This window comes from Dasypus novemcinctus, chromosome 10, assembly GCF_030445035.2.
Source record: "Dasypus novemcinctus isolate mDasNov1 chromosome 10, mDasNov1.1.hap2, whole genome shotgun sequence".
NCBI lineage: Eukaryota > Metazoa > Chordata > Mammalia > Cingulata > Dasypodidae > Dasypus > Dasypus novemcinctus.
In genome coordinates, this window is record NC_080682.1 from 92,530,540 (window position 1) to 92,556,703 (window position 26,164).

Consider the following 26,164-nt stretch of genomic DNA (forward strand, 5'->3'; position numbering starts at 1 on the left):
GTGCCTGTGGCTCTATCCCTGACACTGAAAAGATAGAAAGGACAGTACACTCTCAACCTTTTCAGGCAACTGCAGCCCCTTTCAGCCCATACGGACTGGATTTTTGGTTACCTGCATTTCCATCCCCAGCCTTAAAAGGTCAGAAAGGATAGTTCTCCTTCAGACTCTGAGAGCAAATGCAGGTGTTTGGGCCCACACAGATTATATGGCTGGGCACTCCTAAAGCTCCATTCCCATCCCTGGTAGGGAAAGAGGGGGACTGGTGCTAAATCAGTCTACCTGGACAACTGCAGTCAGTTTTGACCCACATAGTTTAACTTGAAGCCCACACCTGAAGTTCCATCCCTGTCCCAGGCAGGGGAGGGAGAAGCATGAAACTTCATCAGTCTCTATGAGCAACCACACAATCTTGGCCTGCATGACTTGGATTACTTCACATGACTACAGCTCCATCTTGGCCTCTGACAGAGAAAGGTGAAGCAGCTTCACTGGGGCAATGCAGGCAGGTTTAGCCTCCACAGCTTACAGTACCAACTGCAAACTCGGTTCTAACTATGCAACCAGCAAGGGAAAAAGGGCAAGAAACACAAAAATGAGATGGCAAAACATAGGTCACTATAAGTTTCCAAATTGAATATCAAAAGTGGCCATAGTTTGGGGTTTTTTTGCATGGCACTTTTATGTGGCTTTGGTATTGGGCTGATGCTTGCATCATAGAATAAGTTAGGCAATGTTCCCTCCACTTCTGTTTCCTGGAAGAGTTTAAGCAGGATTGGTGTTAGTTCTTTTCAGAATGATTGATAGAATTCACCTGTGAAGCCATCTGGTCCTGGGCTCTTCTTTTTGGGAGGTTTCTGATGACTAATTTAATCTTATTACTTGTGATTGGTCTGTTGAGTTTATCAAATTCTTTTTTCATCAATGTAGTTTGCTTGTGTGATTCTAGAAATTTGTCCATTTCATTTAAGTTATTCATCTTGTTGGCATACAATTTTTCAAATTATATTCTTATGATAGCTTTTATTTCTGTGGGACCAATGGTAATATATCTCTCAGATATTTTATTTTATGTCTTTGCATCTTCCCTTTTTTTCTTTGTTAGTCTAGCTAATGTTTTGTCAATTTTATTAATCTTCTCAAAGAACCAGCTTTTGTTTTTGTTCATTTTTCCTAGTTAATTTATTCTCAATTTCATTTAGTTTAGATCTAGTCTTTGTTATTTCTTTCTTTCTGCTTGGTTTGAAATTAGTTTTTTGTTCTGTCTCTAATTTCTCTAAGTGTGCAGTTATGTCTTCGATTTTAGCTCTCTCTTCCTTTTTAATATAAGCATTTATGTCATAAATTTCATTCTCAGGAATATTTTTACTGAATCCCATTGGTTTTGTTATGTTGCATTTTCATTTCATTTGTTTCAGGGTAGTTACTGTATCCTTTTGCAATTCCTTCCTTGACCTACTAATTGTTAAATGTGTGCTGTCTAACTTCCAAATCTTTGTGTCTGTACTGTTTTTCTGACACTTATTAATTTCTAGCTTTATTCCATTGTGGTCAGAGAAATTGCTTTGCATAATTTCAATCTTTCTGAATTCACTGATACTTCTGTGACCTAGCATGTGGTCTGTCCTGGAGAATGATCCATGTGCACTAGAGAAAAGTGTATACCCTGCTGTATTTGGATGTAGTGTTCTGAATACGTCTAATCAGTCTAGATTTGCTAATGTATTATTCAAGGTCTCTGTTTCTTTATTGACCTCTGTCAAGATGTTCTTTCTAATGGTGATAATGTTGTATTAAATTCCCTCACTATACTTGTAAAGGCATCTATTTCTGCCATTAGTTTTTCAAGTGTTTGCTTCATGTACCTTGGGACACCCTGGGTAGTACATACATGGTTATGGTTATATTATCATTTTATTAATATATACTGTCCTTTGTTTCTTACAATAGATTTGCATTTAAAGTCTATTTTGATTATTGTTTGCACGTAAAATCATTTCCAACTATTTGTTTGCAACCTCCTTCTGTTCCTGGGTGTAAGGTGAGTTTCTTATAGACAGTATACATGTTTTCTTATCCATTCTGCCAATCTGTGTCTCTCTTTTTTTTTTTAAAGATTTATTTATTTATTTCTCTCCCCCCCCCACTCACCCCCACCCTGGTTGTCTGTTCTCTGTGTCTACTTGCTGCATCTTCTTTGTCTGTTTCTGTTGTTGTCAGTGGCTCGGGAATCTGTGTTTCTTTTTGTTGCATCATCTTGTTGTGTCAGTTTTCTGTGTGTGCAGCACCATTCCTGGGCAGGCTGCACTTTCTTTCGCGCTGGGTGGCTCTCCTTACAGGTGCACTCCTTGCGCATGGGGCTCCCCTACGCGGGGACACCCCTGTGTGGCAGGGCACTCCTTGTGCACATCAGCACTGTGCATGGGCCAGTTCCACACAGGTCAAGGAGGCCTGGGATTTGAACCACAGACCTCCCATGTGGTAGACGGATGCCCTAACCACTGGGCCAAGTCCACCATCCCCAATCTGTGTCTCCTGATTGGAGAGTTTAATCTGTAACATTCAATGTTGTTGCTGTTAAGGCAGTACCTACATTAACCATTTTTTATTTGTTTATGTATGTCATATTTTGTTTTAATTTCTCTTTTTAGTTATTCTTACTAATATCTTTCCTTTCTACACTTTCCTCCAACCTTTCTCTCCTGTTTTTCCTTTTCAACCTGCAGAACTCCCTTTAGTTTTTCTTGAGGAGAAGGTTTCTTGTTGACAAACTTTCTTAATTTCTGTTTGTGAATATTTTGAACTTTTCCTCATTTTCAGTGTGAGCTTTGCTAGATACAGATTATGAGAATTATTGACTGGCAGGTTATTTTTTTTTCTATTCAGTACCTTAACTATGTCATACCACTGCCTTCTTGCCTTCATGGTTTCAGATGAGATATCTGTACTTAATCTTTTTGAGCTTCCCTTTTATGTGATGGATCTCTTTATTCTTCCTACATTCAGTATTCTCACTTTGTCTTGAGTGTTTGACAATTTGATGAGTATATATGTCTCAGGGTAAGGCAGTTAGGATTTATACTGTTTGAAGTGTGCTGTGCTTCCTGGACATGTACATCCATGTCCCTCAAAAGAGTTGGGAAATTTTCAGCCACTATTTCCTCCTGCACCCCTTCTGCCTCCTTTACTGTCTCTTATCCCTCTGGGATGCCTATAATGCATATGTTTGTGTGTTTTGTGTTGTTATTCAATTCCCTGAGTCCCTACTGAATTGTTTCTATCTTTCGATCTATCTGTTGTACAATTTGTCCAATTTCAGATGTACTATTTTTGACATCATTCATTCTTTCCTCTGCCTGTTCAAATCTGCTTTTATGTGCTCCCAGCATGTTTTTTTTTTATTCCTTGCATTGTGCCATTCATCCCCATCAGATCCATTGTCTTTTTATGTATGTTTATGACTTCTTCAGTATGTTCTTCCAGTGTCTTCTTAATATTCTTATGTCTTCCTCTGCTTCATTAAGTTTATTCATAATTTTTGCTTGGATATCCTTGATTAGATGTTCCCCATTCTGCATCACTTCCAGGGTTTGTTTTTTTTTGTGTGTTTTTTTTTTTTTTTTGCTTTTTTATTAGCCGGGGCCATGTCTTCCTGTTTCTTTGTATGGCTTGTAATTTTTTGTTGGTCTAGGCATCTGGTTACTTTGATGGGATTAATCAGATGTTAGTTTCTCTTTCTACTCTAAGGTTTAATTTTGCTTTGTTTGGTTTTGTGTTTGGTTCCACTTGTAATTGTCCATGTTGCATGAAAATAATATTAAGTAAAGGAAAGAAAGAAGAAGAAAAAAATTAATAGTAATAATAAAATAAGAAAAAAGGGAATCATTAAAGAGCCAGGAAAAAAGTAATAAGTGAAAATCATAAAAATGCAAATGACTAAGAATAAAAAAGGTGGAATAAAGAAATAAAATAAGAAAAAATAGAATAAAAGACAGGAAAGATGAGAAGAGATGAAGAAGGAAATGAAGACCAAATAAGAGAAGGTGGGGTGAGAAAAAGCAATGTAGGGGGGAAATGAAAAAAAGAAAAAAAGAAATATACTAATCACAAAGAAAAGACAAAAACAAAAAAGAAAACACAACAAACCGGGAAAAATGAGCTTCTCTCTTAGGTCCCCAGGAACCATCTCAGCCTGCTAATACTTATCAATCATCCTGTAGCCTGCCCTCCACAGATAAGATAACCAGTTTTAGAGAACAAAATAAAGAATTTAAAAATGAAAATAAGTAAATAAAATAAAAATATAAAATGGCAGATCATAAAAAAATCTTATTCAATGAATAGCCATATCCAAAAGGGAGAAAGAAGACCCCTATCTCACACCTTAAACAAAAATTTACTCAAAATGGATCAAGGATGTAAATATAAAAAGAGCAACCATAAAACTCCTAGAAGAAAATGTAGGAAAACATCTTCAGGATCTTGTGGTAGGTGGTAGTTTCTTAAACTTTATGCCTGAACACAAGCAACAGAAGAAAAAATAGAAATATGGGACCCCCTAAAATTTCAATGCTTTTGTACCTCAAAGGACTTTGTTAAAATGGTGAAAAGGCGGCCAACTCAATGGGAGAAAATATTTGGCAATCATATATTTGAGAAAGGTTTAATAACCATGATGTATAAGAAGATCATACAACTCTACAACAAATATATAAATTATCTGATTTAAAAATGGGTCAAACAATTTCACACCTATTAGACTGGCTGCTATTAAAAAATTGGAAAACTGTGAATGCTGAAGAGGAGTGATAGGAATGCTTATTCATTGTTGGTGAGAATGTAGAATGGCACAGCCACTGTGGAAGACTGTTGGCAATTCCTAAGGAAGTTGTTCTAAAATTTTTGAGATGCAAAGGTACACATTGTGATTATACTAAAAACCATTTATTATACACTTTGGATAGAATAGCTAGAAACAGAAGCTACAGTGGGGGGAGCATAGAGAAATTGTGAGGTAATGAATTTTCTTGTTTGTTTTTTGTTTATTGTTATTGAAATACTGAAAATGCTCAAATAATGATTGAAGTAATGAATGCAAATAATATTGATTGTACATTTTGGATGAATTGTACGTTTATTAATATGTATCAATAAAATTGATTTGTTAAAAAATATCTCTGTCTATAAGTTCCCTGTCACATATGTACTGGCTCTGCTGGACCACTCTCTGGAAATTTTCTCTTAGGAGGTACTAGTATTTGAACCAGGGACCTAATATATGTGAAGCCAGTGTTTATCCACTAAGCTACACCCATTCCACACTCCACAGGTTAGGTAGGCTTCTGGAAGCTTCTGTGGCTCTCCCCATCCTCTTTTCCCTCAGGCAATTTGGGCTTCTAACAGTGTGCTATCTTCCCTGGCTCCCTTCTCCCCAGGTCTGGTTAGGCACCATTTGCCCCTCACTGACCTAATTCATCTCTCTCCCAGGGCAGTTGGATATGACAGCCTACTTAAAGAGATCTCTTCTTCCCTCTCCCTCAGGACGCTCCAGTGCTGGCTGGGTTTTTTGTTTTGTTTTGTTTTGTTTAAGTATTCAAAAGTGGCTCAGCTGGCCAAACTCACTGAAGAGAAGCCACTCTATGCTCTTTACCAGACCCCAGCTCTTCCCAGGGAGGAGCGCCTCCTTCTCCCACTCAGTTGACTACAGTGGGCCTAGGTTTTACCCAGGCTATTCTACTGGAGGGTGGGGTATATGTGCTGTTCCCAGCCACAAGGGCAAATAACACATGCTTTCCTTTGGCCTCTTTGTCTCTCCATCCCTCTCCCTCCTGGATGACATGCAGCACTCTCCTGGTCTGCAAATGTCCAAAGCAGCTCCCTCAGATAGCTTTTGCCCTTCATTCATTGATTTTGTAAGAGACATGAGCCCTGTCTGCCTACTCTGCCACCATCTTCCTGGAAGTTCTCTATTATATTTTTATCTGCAAATGTTCTCCCTAAGCAATGCTTTATCTGTATCCCTCAAATTATGAGATGTTGTGCTTTCATTATTATTTGGATAAAATATGCTAATTTTATGTGTAAGTTCTTTGACCAACAGTTACTTAGAAGTTTAAGATATATCTATTTTGAGAAGAGATATTTATTAGAGATGTAGTGGGTTTACAGAAAAAATCATGCATAAAATACAGAATTCCCATATGCCATCCTATTATTAATACCTTGTATTTGGGTGAAACATTTAATTGGAAATTGATAATAGTGCATTTTATAATTACAAAATTAACTATAATCCATGGTTTAACCTAGGGTTAGCTGTGTTCCATGGAATATTTTTTAAAAATTTATTTTGTTACCATATATACAACCTACATTTTCACTTTTAATCACATTCAGATATATATTTCAGTACAGCTAATTAAATTCACAATGTTGTGCTACCATCACCACCATCAATTACCAAAATATTTCCATCATGCCAAATAGGAACTCTGTGTATTTTCAGTCTTGACTTCCCATTTCCTATGCCCACTTCTTCTCCTGGTAACCTATATTCTAGATTTTTACTCTGAGTATGGGTATTCTAATTATTTCAGATCATTGAGATCACACAATGTTTGCCTTATTAGTCTGACTTATTTCACTCAGCTTGATAACTTCAAGGTTGTATAGATTAATTGCACTCCTTTTTACTGCTGAATAATATTCCTTTGCATGTATATTCCAATTTTATTTATCCAGTCACACTTTATATATACTTGGGTTGCTTCCATCTTTTGGCACTTGTGACTACCATGCTATGAACAATGGTGTGCAAATATCAGTTCAAGTCTCTGCTTTAAATAATTTTGGATGTATACCTAGATGTGGGATTGCCAGATCATATGGTAGTTCTACACTTGGCTCTCTGAGGAGCCACCAAAGTATTTTCAACAGAGGCTTCACCATTTACATTTCTACCAGCAGTGAATGTTTATTCCTATTTCTCCACATCCTCTCCAAACTTGTTATTTTCTGTTTGTTTGGTTTTTTAATAGCAGCCTTCTAGTAGGTAGGACATGGTATTTCAGTTTGGTTTTGATTTGCATTTCCTTGATGGCTAATGATGTTGAGAGTCTTTTCACATGCTTTGTGGTCACTTGTATATCTTCCCTAGAGATGTCTATTAGAGTCTTTCGCCTAATTTTCAATAAGGTTGTTTGTCTTTTTGATGTTGAGTTGAAGGATTTCTACATATTTGGATATTAAATCCTTACCAGATATGCAGTTTCCAAATGTTTTCTCCCACTGTGTAAGTAACCATTTTACTTTCATAATAAAGTCCTTTGAGACTCAAAAGTTTTAAATTTTGATGAGGTTCCATTTATCTCTTTTTGGTTCTTGTTTCTTGTACTTTGGGTATAAAGTCTAAGAATCCATTGCTTAACACAAGATCATGAAACTGTTTCTCTGTGTTTTCTTCTAGAAATTTGATAGTTCTGACTATTTTATTGAGGTCCTTATTCCCAATTGAGTGATTTTTGTGTAAGGTGTAAGGTAAGGATCCACCTGGTGTGTTTTTGTTTGTTTGTTTGTTTTGTTTTGTTTTAGCAAATAGAGATCCATTTTGTCCAGCACCATTTGTGGAGAGACTATTCTTTCCCAATTGAGTGACCTGTGACCCCTTGTCCAAATCATTTGGCTATAATGTCAGGCTTGATTTCTGAGCCCTCAGTTCTGTTCAGTTGCTCTATATATCCGTCCTTTTGCCAGTACCATACTGTTCAGAATAATGTGGCTTTGTTACAAGATTAAAGTTTGTGAAATGTGAGTTCTCCAAATTCATTTTTCTTTTTCAACATGGCTTTAACTGTTCTGGGTCACTTTCTTCTGTGTATTAGCATTTTTCTTTAAATTTTGTGTAAAATAATTGAGTTACTTATTTTTATTTCATAAACAGGGTTCTTTTAGTGGTAATAAAAGGATTTTTAGCTGATTTTCAATAATTAGAGTTGTTTTTTCTCCCATTTCTAGCAATTTCTGTTCTTAAGGGCATAATTTTTACAAATTAACTAAAAATGTCAGATTTGATAAGTTACATGAAATGGACAAATTCCTTTAAATATACAATTACCAAAACTGAAAGGGGAAAATATAAAAATATAAAGAGACTTATATTTGCTAATAAAATTGAATATTTAATTACATCTTTTCCATAAGGAAATCTCCAGCCCCAAATGACATTAATGGTGAATTCTTCCAATACTTAAGAAAGAAAGAATAAACTCATTAAGTAGAGAAACATGGAATACTTTCCAACTTGCTAATGAGTCCACATACCTAAACAATAAACCCTTACAAAGACATTGTAAGAAAGAAAATTTGCAGACCAATATGTCTTAGAAATATGTGAAATTTCTAAAAGAAAAACTAATATTATTATTTAAGTTAATAATATTGATTAATTAATATTAAATATTGAACCTCAAATATATTAAAAAGAAAATGCTTAATAAAAAATTGGGACTTAGTCCAGAAATATAATGTTGGACTAATATTAACACTTCAGTCAATGATTTTCTTAGTAGCAGAATAAAAGAGACAAACCATATGCTCATCTTTTTAAATTCTTTTTTATTTTCTTTAAAGATACTTAGATTACATAAATGTTACATAGAAAATATGGGGAATCCCATATGCCCCACTCACCATACCTTCCACATTTCCCACATAAACAACATCTTTCATTAGTGTAGTACATCATTGCAATTGATAAATGTGTTTGCACTGCCACTGAGCATGGATTATAGTTTACATTGTAGTTTACACTCTCCCCCACAAAATTATATAGATAATGGCAAGATATATAGTGGCCTATATCTGTTGTTGCAATGTCATTCAGGAAGATTCCCAAGGCCCGAAAATGTCCCTCTATTACATTTGTTTTGCCCTCTCTTTTCCCTCACTGCCTCCAGTGGCCACTGCCTCCACATCAATGTTGTAATTTCTTCCATTGCTAGAATTACAGAAAGTCCATAGTAGAATAACTAGTAAGTCCACTCTAGTCCATAGTTCATTCCCCAATCCTGAAGATTCTGGGATGGTGATGTCTATTTCACCTGTAATTGAGAGTGGGCTTTGGATCCCATATAGCTGATGAAGTTGTAGGCTCTCTCATGTCCTTGGTGGGGGGATTGTCCATCCTCACCCTCTTGTTAGTTTTCCTAGTTGAGACCAAAGAAGTGGAGAGTATGTGTTATATCTCTATTGAGATTCAGGACCCAGCTGGCACATGGACAGTCCAAAGATTTGTCTCCTGAATGTACACCTACCAACTCCAGCACCAGCTATAGGTTCAAATAGAAGAGACAAAGGAGCCCTGTACAGGGAAGCCATAACTGAGTCCAACTCTGTCACTCTCAGGGGTACAAACTCCAAAGTAGAGCCCACTGGTAAGGCACCAAACTCCAGACCTATCTGCCCTGACCATAGGCCCTGGGTTTCATCTGTTCATCTTTAGATGAATTTTTCATTCAAAACTCAAAACAAGAGATTGACACTCTTACTATAATCTTACAGAGAGGAAAGTGGGTTAGTACCTATTAAAGCTTGTAGATAACAAATTTAACAGTAGCCCTACAGCTATTAAATGGAATAGAAGGATTCAAATCCAGATTTATCTTTTGCCAAAGACTGTGTGTTGGGCAACTGCATTATGCTTTTACACATCAGCTTTCGAATACTTCAGCAAAATACATTGTACCTGAAACTAAACCCCCATTATCAAATTCTCAAGCCATGGCCTTAGGAACCATGGAAATTTTTATTTGAAAAATCTTAGGAGACATACTTGGTTACTTGGCATGTCTTAAACAAAGGTAATAAGACAATAGCTCTGACCAAGCTTGAATCAGAGGTTTTCTCAAAGAAAGCAATATTAAAAATTCCTACACCCTCTCATGCTGAAACTTTGACTTTCATATGATGATAAAAACAGAATCTTCTAAACAGGTAGCAATGGACACAACCAATCCAGTGTCCACATAGAAGAGGTGGCATTGGATTGGGAAAAGTGGACATAATGGACAAAGGGTATGGGGAAAGGCAGGAAGAGATGAGAGGTGGAGGCGTCTTCGGGACATGGAGCTGCCCTGGATGGTGCTTCAGAGGTAATCACCGGACATTGTAAATCCTCACAGGGCCTACATGATGGAATAGAGGAGAGTATGGGCCATGATGTGAACCAATGTATATGAGGTGCAGAGGTGCCCAAAGATGTACTTACCAAATCCAATGGATGTGTCATGATGATGGGAACGAGTGTTGTTGGGGGGGCGGAGAGGGGGGGTGGGGGGGTGGGGTTGAATGGGACCTCACATATATATTTTTAATGTAATATTATTACAAAGTCAATAAAAAATTAAAAAATTAAAAAAAAAAAAACAAAAAACAAAACAGAATCTTCTAATACTGTCATATTAACTGGCTTTCTTATCAATGTTTTATCTTCTAATTCCACCCATAAACAGAAGACTCAGAAGCTTACCTGGATAGTTTATCACATATGTCATACCATTTCCCCAAATTAAGATATGATAAAATAGATATGGATAAACAGACTTTGTTTTAACCTTTCACACCTATGCATTATTTATACTATATGTTAAATACATAACACTTATAAGCAGGTATGTTTACTGAATAGAGTTTTTAATTGGAAAAGCAAACACACAAGCAAAAATAACTTTAGGCAAATAGATTTCCATTCAAAATTTTCCTAACTTGAGAAACTTTCTAGGAGAACCACAGGTTGGAGGATGTCTTCCACATGCTAGTTTACTATCTATGTTATTTAAAAATTATTTCACCTCATGCTTTTAATTTTGCAACTCAGCATATTTTAACAGGAAGCCTTGCCTCCTGTGGTTTTCATTATCGTAGCTGCCTGCTCTAGAATGAAAGAATTATTTATCAGATTTTTAATTGTTGGATTTATTATGCAGGACTTAAAATAAATATGCAATCTCACTTTAATGCAAAAATGTATCTTAATGAATTCTTAGAATAGAAAATTCTGAAATTGTTTACTCAATATTTTTGAGAAAATATAAAAACTGATACATATTGATAAACATTCATAAAATTATGAAGTTGGAATTAAAGTCATCTGGGAAATCAGATGTAATTCCATGTTTACAATTCAATGAATTCCAACCCCTATGGTCACATATCCCATCAGAGAAGAGTTGCTAAAATTTGAAGTTTGTTATTGAGGGTTTTTTTCTCCTTTTCAAATATATTCTAGTTATAGTTCTACTTTCAGTAAAGCCAAATTTATTTGTTTTCCCATCAGAGACCTATGGGAACTCTGTCTGTGCTACCAAAAAACAAATTATATCATTTTCCATGGAAAATCCCCAGAGAAGCCATTATTTAGGGTTCTTAATAAATGCAGTGCAGTTGTTTCTGATCAATATAAGCTACAATCAAGGATTTGAAAATATCTGGTACCAGGGTGAGTTTGTATGATTCTACAGAAAAAAATTATGTAAGATGCATAAACAATTCTGCTATTAATTAAGATGGACTCAAGTCAGAGTGTGGTTAAAGTACAAAGGCTCTGAATCATCTTATTTTTTAGACTCCAATATTTAGAGATATTTACAAATTGCCTTGAGGAAAGAGAAGGAGAAGTAAGGAAAAAATTAAACATTGCTTTAGCACTAGAGGAAGAAGACTCCATGAGGTTGATGCAACAACAAGGACCAAAGATATAGTTTCAGGCAAGCAAATTTGTGTATAATAATAGAACATCTTCTCTATTCTTCATAGATGGAGGAGACATCCTTAGGAAGAGAAAAGACCTCTACCACTGAAAATGAATTAGTAAAGTGTTGTAAGGAATACCAGTGATAATGTAGCTGGAATCGTTTCCATATATGTTTCCTAGTTCTAAATATCTGTAACTTCATTTTAAAAACCTTTAAGAATGCAGAATCTTGAAATCATGTTTGTCTTCTTCTTGATACACTCTTATTTTATAATATGTACACTAATTTGTTAAGATTCTTACAAACATTAGGACCACCAAGAAGGAAATTTTGGAATGTATTTATCCATTTAATTATTCATTCATTACATACCTTTTTCTTGAAGCAGTCACTATTTTAAGATAAATGAACAAAATAGGCAAAAACCCCACTATAAAATCTATAACATAGATTTTATATTCTAGTAAGGGATATCAGACTATAATAATGCCATAGAGAAAAGAAAAGTTAGAGATGGAGATGGGTAATGTCAAGTTTTGCAGGGGAGGGGCAGTTCTAAATCAGGAGGTGAGGGAAAGCTTCACTTTGGGATAGATCCTCAATAGAGACCTGAAACTGTTGAAGGAACTCACCAGGGTAATAGCTGGGGAAGAACACAGGCATTGGAAATCACAAGTATGGCCCTGAGTTGAACACATGCTGATTGAGTTTGAAAAACCTCCAATAGTTTTGGATGAATTGAGAGACTCAGAGTTGTAGGAGACTCAGTCAGAGATTTAAAAGGTCACTAAATGAGCAGGGATTTTAAGCAATGGTAAGGGCGTTGGCTTTTTGCTTTGTGTGAGATGGCAAGACATTGGAGGTTTTTAGGGATGGTAAGCCATACTTTTACTTAATCTATTTTATCAAGCAAAATAATAATAATTGTCATGGCACTATATATTTTGCATATTATGCTCCAGGTTAAGCTGAAATGTCCATGTTTTAATTTAATTAATAGTAAATTATCTTATGGTCAAACAAACTGAAATTTTTAGGTATTAAATTCACAGAACTAGTATCTGGTAGAGCCAAGATCTGAACATGAATCTGCTTGATTCCAGTCTGTATTTTTTACTCCATATGCCAAACAAAAAGAATGTTGCTCAGAGTTTCTGTTTCTAGAATTATAGCGTGATTGTTGTATTCTTTAATGCATTCTCACATCAGCAGAGATTTTAATATGTTTCTTCTATTGAAAAACTCTGGAAAGCAGGGGGATATTTTCTTAAGAGGTTTTTATAGGTGAAACTGGATATGACTTGTGTTCTATGCCCCTACTGTGTTTTCGCTTTTCCTCACTCTGGTTTCCTCTATGCACTCCAGTCAAAAAGAATAGTAGCATAGAAGTAGTGCCATGTTTTAGAACACCAGAGAGGTTGACTTGCTCAAAACTGCACAAAAGTCTGTGCCCTCACAGCTTCATAAGCTTATCCCATTTGGTTAATGCTACATCATAAAGAATGCTACACGGTGAAAGAAACAAAGGAAAGAAAGAAGGAAGGGAGGGAGGGTGGGAGAAGAAAAAAAGGAAGAAATATGCTATTTTAGATACCATAAAAAAGCTCAATATTGGATATGGCATGTGTGCAATGTTATTTTTGAGATAACAAATTGCAATTGGTTCATGTTTTTAGGAAGAAATAAAATAATAATTTAGCCTCGGATGTTCTATAAAACAACGAAGAAAATTTCATAGAGAGGAGAAAGGAGATTATATCAATAAAACTTTTGTATATAAATATAAAACAGGAAAAGATTAGAATTGATGACTTTTAAACAAATTTCTGATGGGAAAAAAGACACATCAGGCAAATAGGAATATTGACCAAAGATTTTCAAGCTTTTCCTGGCTCTCAGTATTGGCACTTTTCATAACTTCTTGTGCTTCATCTAGAACTATTTGCTTTTTTTGTTTTTATTTATTGAGCTTGTTTTTATAACTTCATTTGAAAAATATTCCACTGGTTAAAACAAATGGTTTAAAAAATTTGATATGGAAAACCTGAGGCTAAGTCTCACCCCAAAAAGACAAAATAGAATTAATCAAATTAGAACTTCAGAAGAGCCTGTTATATGGCGGAGATAAAAACATAACAGAAGTTGATTTGTGGAACTTGTGGAAATGCAGTAAAATGTACAATACTGAAGGAAAATGAGTAATAAGTTGATAATCTAAAACAAGCAATAAAGAAGGGAGGGATTTATAAATTATAAGGTGATGAAGAATTTTCTTAAAAAAAAATTCAACCCTGCAGTCATACTTTTCATCAGGTAAGATTTCAGGATAAAGCCATGTTCCAAAGCAGAAAAAAGGTGGAAAACTAACTGCTGTCATGATTCAAACTAATAAATTAATAAATACTCCATTTTAAGAATATAATTTTTCATAGATACTTAGGAATAAAAGAAAATATACGATCATTTATAGATTTCATGTTTATCTACATAGGAATTTGTAGAGACTCACTAGAAACCATGAGAATTAATTTGAACATAAAAAATATCGTGGGTTAAGTTTAAATACTGCAAAGTTGTTCATGTTTCCCAGCAATAAACAATTAAAGAAACAATGTAAAATACAGGTGACCATGTTTTGTAAGTTGTAGCAGCATATAACAGTCTGGACAGACAGATTTCTGTACCTGATAGTTCTGCCTAGAAAATCCAGACATGTCAGGGATAGGCCTATAGCTAGATCAGCCTGAGTACCATAATATAATTTGCTAAAAATTAGGTATTCACATAACTTAATTGAGTATAGCTCATAGATATATATGACAGGGCTTTTGGAGGACGGGCAATTATTTGGGAGGCAAGAGAATTATTATTCTTAAATAGGATCCAAAGTTTGGAAACTGCATAAGGGAGCAAAAGTAAGCATTTGTAACTGATCAGGGTATATAAGCAGGTGCATGTAGACAGAATTTACAATAAAAGAGCAAGACCGACCAGTGCTTTACCACTATGTTTTCATTCTGATGATTCAGTATCAGGCTTAGGAATACTCAGAATGAAAGAACATAGTCTGGGTTCACAACAATTATTTTTTAATAGTTATTTTATATTGTGTAAAATACTTGTTAATCTTTTGTGTCTGGCTGAAAATAACCTTGCTGCTCTCATCTTGTATAGCACACTTTTATGAGTTAGAAAACAAGATGCCCTCTGGTTGACAAACATGCATGGGGCCAATAGCTCCAGTCTGACACCAAGATTCTTCGTCCTCAATGGGATTCCTGGCCTGGAAGCTGCACATGTCTGGATCTCCCTGCCATTCTGCTTCATGTACATCATTGCTGTGGTAGGAAACTGTGGGCTTATCTACCTCATTAGCCATGAGGAAGCCCTGCATAGGCCCATGTATTACTTCCTAGCCCTGCTGTCCTTAACAGATCTTAGTGGCTGTACTGCATTTGTCCCAAATATGTTGTGTATCTTTTGGTTCAGTCTCAAGGAGATCGACTTTAATGCATGCCTTGTGCAGATGTTTTTCATTCACATGCTGACAGCCATGGAGTCTGGCGTGCTCATGCTCATGGCTCTAGATCGCTATGTGGCCATTTGTTTCCCTTTACGTTATTCCACCATCCTCACCAACACCGTAATTACCAAAGTTGGACTTGCCACCCTCATGCGAAGTGTGTTACTCATGATGCCATTCACTTTCCTGGCAAAGCGTCTTCCCTACTGCAGGGGCAACCTCATCCATCATACTTATTGTGACCATATGTCTGTGGCCAAATTGTCCTGTGGCAATGTCAAGATTAATGCTATCTATGGTCTTGTAGCTGCCTTGTTAGTTGCAGGATTTGATACATTTTGTATCTCCATGTCTTACACTATGATTATCCGTGCTGTAGTAAATCTCTCCTCTGCAGATGCTCGCCAAAAAGCCTTCAGCACCTGTACCTCGCATATATGTGTTATTGTCATCACCTATGTCCCAGCCTTCTTCAACTTCTTCACTCACCGCTTTGGGGGTCGCACCATACCTCACCACATCCACATCTTTATTGCCAACATCTACCTGCTGCTGCCTCCCACCTTGAATCCAATTGTCTATGGAGTGAAGACCAAGCAGATCCGTGAAGGAGTGATCAAATTGTTTCTTAGAGAGAAAGTTATTTTTAATAAGAGATAAATGTATGATACAGAATCCCATATATAACAAAAAGATAAAAATACATAGAAGAGAGCAAATGAAAAATTCAATGAAAATGCCTTTCTATAAAAGGCAAATTTGATATTAGAAAAGCAAATAGAAAGAAAGCAAGAGTACTTTTCAAACGTAATTTAAATTTTTGCAAAGTGGACAAACAGATTGGATTAGTTATACAAGTAACACTCTTACTGCACTTTGAACTAGGCACCATGGGGAAATACAGGAAAGAGTAAAGTATGTTAGATAATTTAGAGAATTCTAGAAGATTGAGGAAAGCACATAGGCAATCCGGTTCCTCTGTTATAGGAAAGCATGAAGCACATCCCCCAAAATATATGCTGAACTCCAGGGAACTTATCCTCCTCTCTATTTCATATTTATGTGCAATATGTATAATATAACAAAAAGCTGTAAAACACTTCTTGTCCAGAGAATTATTTGGATTCACATACATGTGCCAGTATATACGCAAAAGAAGTTGAGTATATATGATCACCAGAGTTCATCACAATCTAGGAAGCATTCCTTGGAATTAATATCAAGCAGAATTTTGAAACAGAGAGGATACTATTTGAGGACAGTAAAGGAGACATTAAGAAAATCTATAAGGTGTGCCAAATAAGGATGTCTGAGCTTGATTTCTTTTCCTGTCTTAATTGTAGAAGGAGAAGTAATTGAGTGGTCAAGTACAAAAGGAAAAGGAATACCTTATTTAGATTCTGGAACTAGAAGAGTTCAAAAGTGGGAGTAGAAGGATAAACTTGTCATTCAAAAATAGCTAAAATTCATGAAAACAGAGAAAGAATAAGAGTATAATCTAAAATAATAGTAATAAATAGAATGTGATCAGGAAATTAATGCATTTAGATAAGGCAGTAAGAGATTATTTACATAGCTGAAATTTAAATTATCTGCTAATAAGAATGTTATATTCTAATTTAATGTTATATATGGCCAGGTGGTTGCAAAATATATTGATTACACCATGTACTTTACAATATAAATTTCATGTGTTTAGAAGCAAAACCTGAATTTTTAAACTACTCACATTATAAAAACAATCCTCAATAATGGAAACTAAATTATAAGAAGCAGGTCATCACTAAAATTACTGTATCTTGGAATAGAAATTTTAAGATTTGGTAAATTTTGTTCCCCAGGTATTTTCACTGAAACTATATACCAAAACAATATCAAACAGACCAAGAAATTAGTTTTCCTAAAATGCAATTTATTAAACATATTATTTGTCAAGTTCTATACTAAGGCTTCACATACATTAGATATAATATTTCATTGAACTTTTACATAAAAACTATGGAAAAGATATAATTATTCAATTTTATAGATAAGGAACATGAGCTATAGAAACAGTAAGACTAGAAAAGTCCCAAACAATTCAATTTTAATAATAATAATATTAATAATCCTGTGTAGTGGGGTGGGGATGAGGTATTCCATGACAATGGGGATAATGAATAAGCAGTAAAACCAGAATATAACATTAAAAATCTGGAGAAATAAAATTCATTAAATAAAGTCTATTTGAGGCACCTAAAAATTCCAATTCATTTTATGCCAATTTCCCCTTTACAAGCTCAAAAAGTTATGATGATCATGATAAATTCTAACTCTGAAGTTTCACATCTGAATTAAACAAGCAGGCCAGCATTTCTGGGGAATTTAAAAATAATTATAAAGTAGATGGTAAGGTAAGATAATACTGCTTGGTGTTCAAGTTAGATGGTCAGATGAAAGGGAAAGGAAGGTAAGGAGAGAGGAGGAGAAGACTAGAAAGAAATGACAGAAAACACTTTGTTCCAAACTCCATTTCCTGCCCTAGAGGCCAAGTGTTGCGAGGCAGAGCTCCCTGGGCTTAATGGAAAAGACCCAAGCCTCCTAACTCAACCCCAAGTCGTTTGATCAGATCTAGAACAAATGTACCATATACATAAATACAATCAAACTTCAATTTATTTGAACTGCATTTCCTTCCCAACTCTAAGAGTTACTAAAGTTGCCCAAAGAAAGGCAGAGGGAGGAAATTATAAGGTAGTATAAAGAAAAGTGAAAATCATATCTATCCTGAAGAATTTCCAGGACAATTTGGCCCACACTATAGGTTGGTTTTACATGTGGATGTTCAGAGATAAAGAATACAGAACAAACAACAAAACAAAAACTACAGAGCTTACTGCAGGCATTCCCTTGTCAAGTTCATACTAACAGTTATATTCTGTTTTACCAAACTGGCAAAATTCAGGCAAAAATATAACTAAAATCTTATCTCATTTTTTCCCTGATCTCTGTCTCTCAGTATCAATGAATGAAAAATTTACATTTTTTGAAGTAAAAATACCACAGATTTGGATTCTTTATCAAACTATTTCCAAAGCCACTTTATAAAAAATTCAAAAATGAAAATGATTGCACAAGGAAAATTAATATTTTGTGGGCTGATTAGAGATGATAACACTGAGTTTAAAGTCTTCCATCTTAGAGATGAGGAGTGAAGGTCATTTAAATGAAAAGAGGATTGATATTGCTCTCGAATTTCTTCTGGTTCCTTTGGAACAATTGATATCTGTAAAAATTAGATAATTGGGTAGACACACTTATCTACTTGTGAGTGAATTTTATTTTAGATGGTTAGGCACAGCTTTATTTGTCCAAACCATGTTATTTTTATGCACCTGGACAATTTGAACCAGAGGCTCTTAATCGCTTTTATTCCATGAGCCCTTTTTTCAGTTGGGTGAAAATCATACACCCCTTTCTAAGTTCATACTATACTGTGTTTATTTAATAAATATATTACACCCACATATCCCCACAATAAAATGTTATTGTATTGCATTTTATATTTTTAGGTACTCAGGTAAAATTTATTGTCTTTTAAAGGGTATTTACAATGTCAGCTTTCTTTTTTTTAAAAAAAATCAATTTTGTTGATACACATCAATAAAGCATACAATTCACCCAAAGTGTACAATCAGTAGTATTTCCTAAAATCATGTAGTTGTGAGCTCATCACTTTAATCATTATTAGAGCATTTTCATTATTTCAATAATAATAATAATAGACAAAAAATAGACAAGTAAGAAAATTCCTCACATCTCAGTCTCTCTATGCTTTCCCTACTGTACATGGATGCTGTTTCTAGCTATTCTATCCAAAGTGCATAATCAATGGCTTTTAGTGTAATCACAATATTATACATTCATCATCTCAAAAATTTTAGAATAATTTCATTAATCCAAACAGAAAGACTCTACACCCTTTAGCAATTATTCCTCAGACCCACATAATCACTAACCTACTTTCATGTTTATATATTGATTTATATTTACATTTTATATAAATGGAATCACACAATATGTAGTACTAGGTGTCTGGTCTCCTTCTCTTAGTATAATGTGTGTTTTTTTTTTTTGTCTGATATTAACATTTTGTACGATTAACTTACATTTGTTCAGCTTCAAAGAAAAATGGTCTTAATATGCAATTCTACCCATATTCAAGTATTTATAATTTTGTGTCTGGCTTGCTTCATTCAACATAATTTCCTCCAGGTTCATCCATGTTGTCATGTTTCAAGACTTAATTTCTTCTTACTGCTTCATAATATTTAATCGTGTGTATATTCCACAAATTATTTATCCACTCATCAGTTGAAGGCACACCTGGTTTGTTTCCAATTTTTGGCTATTATGAATAATGCTGCTATGAACATCAGTGTGCAGATATCTGTTTGTGTCACTGCTCTCAGTTCTTCTGGTTATATACACAGCAATGGTATTGCAGGGTCCCATGGCAAGTCTATATTCAACTTCCTTAGGAACTGCCAAACAGTTCCCCACAGTGGGTACACCATTCTACATTCCCACCAATGGTGAATAAGCATTCCTATGTGTCCACATCCTTTCCAACATTTAGTTTTCTGGCTTTTTAATAGTGGCCAGTCTAACAGGTGTGAAATTATATCTCATTGTAGTATTGATTTGCATCTCCCTAATCGGTAGTGTTGTTGAACATTTTTTTCAGGTGCTTTTTGCCATTTTTTCCCCATTGGACAGTTGTCTTTTCAAGTCTTTTCCCCTTTGCCCTTTTTTAAAATCAGATAATTTGTCTTTTTATTGTTGAGTTGTATGATCTCTTTATATATCATAGATATTAACACCTTATCAGATATGTGATTGCCAAATATTTTCTCCCATTGAATCAGTTGCCTTTTCAACCTTTTGACAAAGTCCTTTGAGGTACAAAAGTGTTGAATCTTGAGGAGGTCCCATTTATCTACTTTTCCCTTTGTTTCACTTGCTTTCAGAGTAAAGTTGAAGAAACTACTGCCTACCACAAGATCTTGAAAATGTTTTCCAATACTTTCTTCTAGGACTTTTATGGTTGTTGTTTTTATATTTAAGTCCTTAATCCATTTTGAGTTAATTTTTATATAAGGTGTGAGATAGGAGTCTTCTTTCTTTCTTTTGGATAGGACTACCCAGTACTCCTAGCGCTAATTGTTGAATTAAGTGTTCTGGCCCAACTGGATGGTCTTAAAAGTCCTGTCAAAAATTGCTTCACTGTAGATGTGAAGGTCAATTTCTGAGTTCTCAATTCAGTTCTATTGATCTACAGTGCCTATCTTTATGCCAGTACCAACTGTTTTTACCCCTGCAGATAAGCAATATGCTTTAAAGTCAGGAAGTGAGAGTCCTCCAACTTTGTTCTTTTTAATGATATTTTTGGTATTGGTGATCCCTTACACTTTCAAATAAATTTGATTATTAGCTTTTTTATTTCTGCAAAAAAGGTTGTCGGATATATATATCATTTTGGATAGAATGACATCTTAATGATGCCTAGTCTTCCTATACATGAACACAGAATGTCCTTCCAATTATTTAAGTCTTCTTTGGTTTCTTTTAGCACTGTTCTGTAATTTTATGAATATAGAAACTTTTATGTCCTTGCTTAAATTTATTCCTAAGTATTTGATTGCTTTAGTCATTATTATAAATGGAATTTTTTTTTGTACTGATTGCACAAGAGTAGTGTATATAAATGCTATTGAATTTTGCATATTAACCTTGTACCCCGCCACTTCACTGAACTTGTTTATAATTTCTAGTAGCTTTGTTGTGGATTTTTCAGGATTTCTAGATACAAGACCATGTAATCAGTGAATAGTAAAAGTTTTACTTCTTCCTTTTCTATTTGTGTGCTTTTCATTTCTTTGCCTAGCCTAATTGCTCTAGCTACTACTTCTAGCACATTATTGAATAATACTGGTGACAGTGGACATCCTTGTCTTGTTCCTGATCTAAGGAGGAAAGCTTTTAGTCTTTTACCATTGAGTACAATGATAGCTGTAGTTTTTTCATATATGCACTTTACCATATTGAGAAAGCTTCCTTCTATTCCTGTCTTTTGGAGTGTTTTTATCTAAAAATGGTGCTGCATTTTGTCAAATGCCTTCTCTGCATCAATCAAGAGGATCATGCAATTTTTCTTCTTCAATATATCAATGTGGTTTATGACACTAATTGATTTTCTTGTGTTAAACCACCCTTGCATACATGGGATAAAACCCACTTGATCATGTTGCATATTTCTTTTAATGTGTTTTTAGATTCTGTTTGCAAGTATTTTGTTGAGGATTTTTGCATCTATATTCATTAGAGACATTGTTATGTAATTTTCCTTCTTCATAGCTTCTGTATCTGGTTTTAGTATTAGGGATATGTTGGCTTTATAGAATGAGTTTGGTAGAATTCTTTCCTGTTCAATTTTTTGGAAGAGTTTTGGTAAAGATGTGGGCTATGGGTGGAAGGCTCTTTTTCTCTTCAGAGATAACCTAAGCTGAAGGCTGTGAGTGTAGAACGGTAAGAGGCTGCAGTCCTGCCCTTAGGGACAATGGCAACAGGCTCCAGTCCCAGGAAACAGTTTAACAATGCAAGGGCTATAAACTTTAAGTATTTAGGGGAAATGCAAAAAGTAAATATGCTAAAAGCTTATCTAGAATGTCTGGAGTCCATGCTAAAAGCTTACCTAAGATGTGGAAGATATATATGCTAATTGAAGCCTATTGAGAACTGAAACAAAGCGACCATTTGGCCTTTCCTCGTGGTATAAAAGACATTTGAAAATCTTGTTCAGAGCTCAGGATTCAAACAGAAAGCTCCCAAGTCCAGCCAGCCATCAATAAACCATTTTTCCTTTTCAAAATCATTCCTGAGACCTGGCCTTTCTATACTCAAATAATTGAACTTCTCTCTAATTCCACAACAGTAAGATTGATATTAGTCTATCTTTGAATGATTGGTAGAATTCTCCTGTGTAGCCATCTGGTCCTGGGCTTTTAATCTTTGGGAGGTGTTTTTGAAGACTATTTCAGTCCCTTCACTTGTGATTGGTTTGTTGAGGTCTTCTACTTCTTGTAATGTCAGTGTACGTGGTTCATGTTTTTCCTGGAATTTGTCCATCTCCTCTATATTTTCTGGGTTTTTTTTTGTTGTTGTCGTTGTTGTTGTTTGTATAGTTTTTTATAGTATCCTTTTATAGTGTCTATTATTTCTACAGGGTCCATGATAATGTCCCCCCTCTCATTTCTGATTTCATTTATTTGTGTCTTCTTTCTTTTTTTCTTTTTCATTCTAGCTATGGGTTTGTTGATTTTGTTGATCTTCTCAAAGAACCAACTTTTGGTTTGTTGATTCTCTCTATTGTTTTTGTTGTTGTTGTTGTTGTTATTCTCAATTTCATTTTTTTCTGCTCTGAACTTTACTATTTCTTTCCTTTGGTTTGTTTTGGGATTAGTTTTCTGTTCTTTTCTAGTTCTTTTGCATGTGCAGTTAGATCATCAAATTTAACTCTTTCTTCTTTTTTAATGTAAGTATTTAGGACTAGGAATTTCCCTCTCAACACAGCCTTTGCTGAGTCCCATAGATTTTGATATGATATGCTGTGATCTCATTTTCATTCATCTCAAGGTATTTGTTGAATTCTCTTGCAATTTCTTCTTGGACCTACTGATTAAGAGAGTGTGTTTAAACTCCATATATTTATGTATTTTCCCTTTTTCTGATTCTCTTGATTTCCAGCTTCATTCCATAATGATCAGAGAAAGTGTTTTGTATGACTTCAAACTTTTTAAATTTATTGAAACTTATCTTGTGACCCAACATATGTTCTCTCTTGGAGGAGGATCGATGAGCATTTGAAAAGATTGTATATCCTGCTGTTTCGGGGTGTAATACTCTATTGATGTCTCTTAGGTATACTTCATTTATCGTATTATTCAAATCTTTGTTTCTTTTTTTTTTCTTTTATAGAGGGTACTTATTTGGGGTAGAAGCCCATGGTTACCAGGTCACAAAGCATAAGGTAATTCCTTACCAATGTCTGTTGCATGTGTTGGAGTAAGATGACTGCTGACATCTGCAAGTGTTCATGCTTCCTGGATTTCTCTCTTCCTAGGGCCCATTTCTCTCTGGGCTTAGCTGCTCCTCTTTCTCCACAAGGCCAGCTGTAGATTATAAGTAAATGGCTCTGTATCTCTCCCCAGGGTTCTCTTCTATCTGGTCTTTGTTCCTCTGTTGTCTGTTGTGTGCTTACTTGTGGGCTCCAGCTCAAAAACTCCCTCTGTTTCTTTATTTGTCCTCTGTCAAGATGATCTATCTAATCCTGAGAATGGTGTATTGAGGTCTCCAACTATTATTGTAAGGACATCTATTTCTCCCTTCAGCTTTGCCAGTTTGTGCTTCATGTATCTTGAGGCACTTAAGTTAGGTGCATAAATATTTAGAGTAATTATTTCTTCTTTTTGAATTATCCTTTTTTATAGGTGATGACCATCTTTGTCCCTTATTACTGTTTTGCATTTAAAATCTATATGTCTGATATTAGTACCACTACTCCAGCTCATTATGGTTACAATTTGCATGGAATCTTTTTGCTAGTTTTCACTTTAACCTGGTTGTGTCCTTACATCTGAGGTGAATCTCTTGTAAACAACATATAGATGGGTGATATTTTTTAATCCATTCTATCAGTCTGTGTCTTTTGATTGGGGAGTTCAAGCTATTAACATTCTCTGATATAATTGTAAAAACATTACTTATTTCGCCCATTATGACATTGTATTTCATTTGTTGTATCATACTATAGTTTATCTTTTTATGCTTTGTAATAGTCTTCATTTATACACTCTTCTCCATGTCTCATCCTTGCTTTTTCCTTTCAGGCTCCAGCACTCCCTTTAGTGTCTCTTGTAATTCTGGTAATTCTGTTCCTTTGGTAACATATCCTATCAGCTTTTGTTTGTCTGTGAAGAATATAAACTCCCTTTTATTTTTGAAGGACAACTTTGCCAGATACAGAATTATTGGCCTGCAGTTTTTCTTTCAATACCTTACATACATCATACCACTTTCTTCTCTCCTCCATAGTTTCTGATGAGAGGTCAGCACTTAATCTTATTGCATTTCCTTTTATGTGATGCTTTGCTTTTCTCTTGCTGTTTTAAAAATCTTCTCTTTTTCTCTGATTTTTGTCATTCTTAATAGTATGTTTCTTAGGGTAGGCTTTTTTGTGTTTATTCTGCTTGGAGTGCATTTTACTTCTTGGATATTGATATTTATGTCTTTCATAAGTGTAGGGAAGTTTTCAGTCATTATTTACTCATATATTCTTTCTGCTCCTTTTCCATTTTCTTCTCCTTCTGGAGAATGCATATGTTTTTACATTTTGCATTGCCATTCAATTCCCCAAGACCCTGTTCCATTTTTTTCATACTCTTCTCTTTCTGTTGCCCTGTCTTTTCCAATTCAGATGTTCTGTCTTTAAAATAATTAATTCTGTCTTCAAGTATTTCAAATCTGTTCTTATGTAACTCTAATGTATTTTTAATCTCATCCACCGTGTCTTTCATTCCCTAAAGGCTGTTACTTTTCTTTGCAGACTTTCAAATTGTTCTTTATGCTCATCCAGTATCTTTTCAATATCCCTTACCTCTTTAGTCATATTTTCTTTCAATTCTTTAAATTGACTTAGGAGAGCTGTGTGATGATCATTGATTAATTTTCTTAAATCCTGTCTCTCTTCAGGATATTTGGTTGTTCCTTTTGCTGGATCATCTCTTCCTATTTCCTAGTATGGCTTGTAATGCCTAGACATTTGATATATTGGTGTATTTACCCCAACAGGCAATTTCTCTCTTGCCTATTGTTATTACATTTTCACAGCTCTTTGATATTTGGTTCAACTTACCCAAAGTCTTTAAAATGGCCCAGCTTAAGTTACCAAAGCATGCCAAGGACTCACTATTGGTGTGCATGCTTTCTCCCAGGGTTGGGGCATAGAGATTTCTAAAAGCTGTTTTTGTCCAGTTAGTTTCCAGATCTGCAAGCAGATGACACTTGTTAGTGCATCTTGCTATGGAGGTATATCTCTCTTGATTTTCCTTTGTTTTAGTCTGGCTAGAGCTGACATTCAATGAGTGCTCTGCTGGCAGAATTTGCTGAAGTAAAGTCCCCCAACTTCCCCTCAATTTTATCTTGTAATAGTTGGCAGGGAGGGAAACATCTGCTACCCTCTCACTAAGCTTCAAAGTTCCATAGGTTTTACCCCAGCTGATATCTGGGGGATTCGTGAGGGGAAACCTTCCCAGTGACCAGGAGGTTAGTAACTCATATTTTCATTGCCTCTCTGTCTCTTACCTTCCTAGTATTTGTGAAACACTGTCTTGATTTGCTGAACCCCAAAGCAGCTCCCTGAGGCAGCCTTTGACACTTTCTTCATTGCTTTTTGAGAGCACTGAGCCTTATCTGCCTTATCTAACACAATATTCCCACAGTCACTCATAATATTTTGTTGAACTTCAATTCAAGCTCACAGACCCCTAGTTTAGAACCCCTGCAAAACTCTAGATAGCTTTAGTACATGAAGTGTTTGTACACAAATGTGTGTGTGGCTAGGCTTGCAAAGCAGTGCTGGGACTATGTGGAGGAAGAGTTGGTGTGTATGTGGAATGGAGTATTTTTAAACAACTGTTCCCTAGAAAAAAGTACTGAGAACGGAGTTGAGTTAAATTAACTGGTTGCAGTTAATACAGGAAATTTTAGCATCTGAGAGAATAAAATAAAGAAAAAAAAAGAGGTAGAGATAAAAGTGAAGAAGGAGAAGAGAGAAAACAAAGTTTTGGGACAGGTT

The 26,164-nt window shown here is 35.1% G+C and overlaps 1 protein-coding gene across 1 annotated transcript; it reads left to right on the forward strand.

Annotated features, from left to right (window-relative positions):
• The first annotated feature begins 14,967 nt into the window (after positions 1-14,967).
• Positions 14,968-15,930, forward strand: LOC101419663 (olfactory receptor 52N2-like). The gene has a single exon (XM_004463189.1). It carries the CDS (start codon positions 14,968-14,970, stop codon positions 15,928-15,930), a length of 963 nt encoding a protein of 320 aa, XP_004463246.1.
• The last annotated feature ends 10,234 nt before the right edge of the window (positions 15,931-26,164 follow it).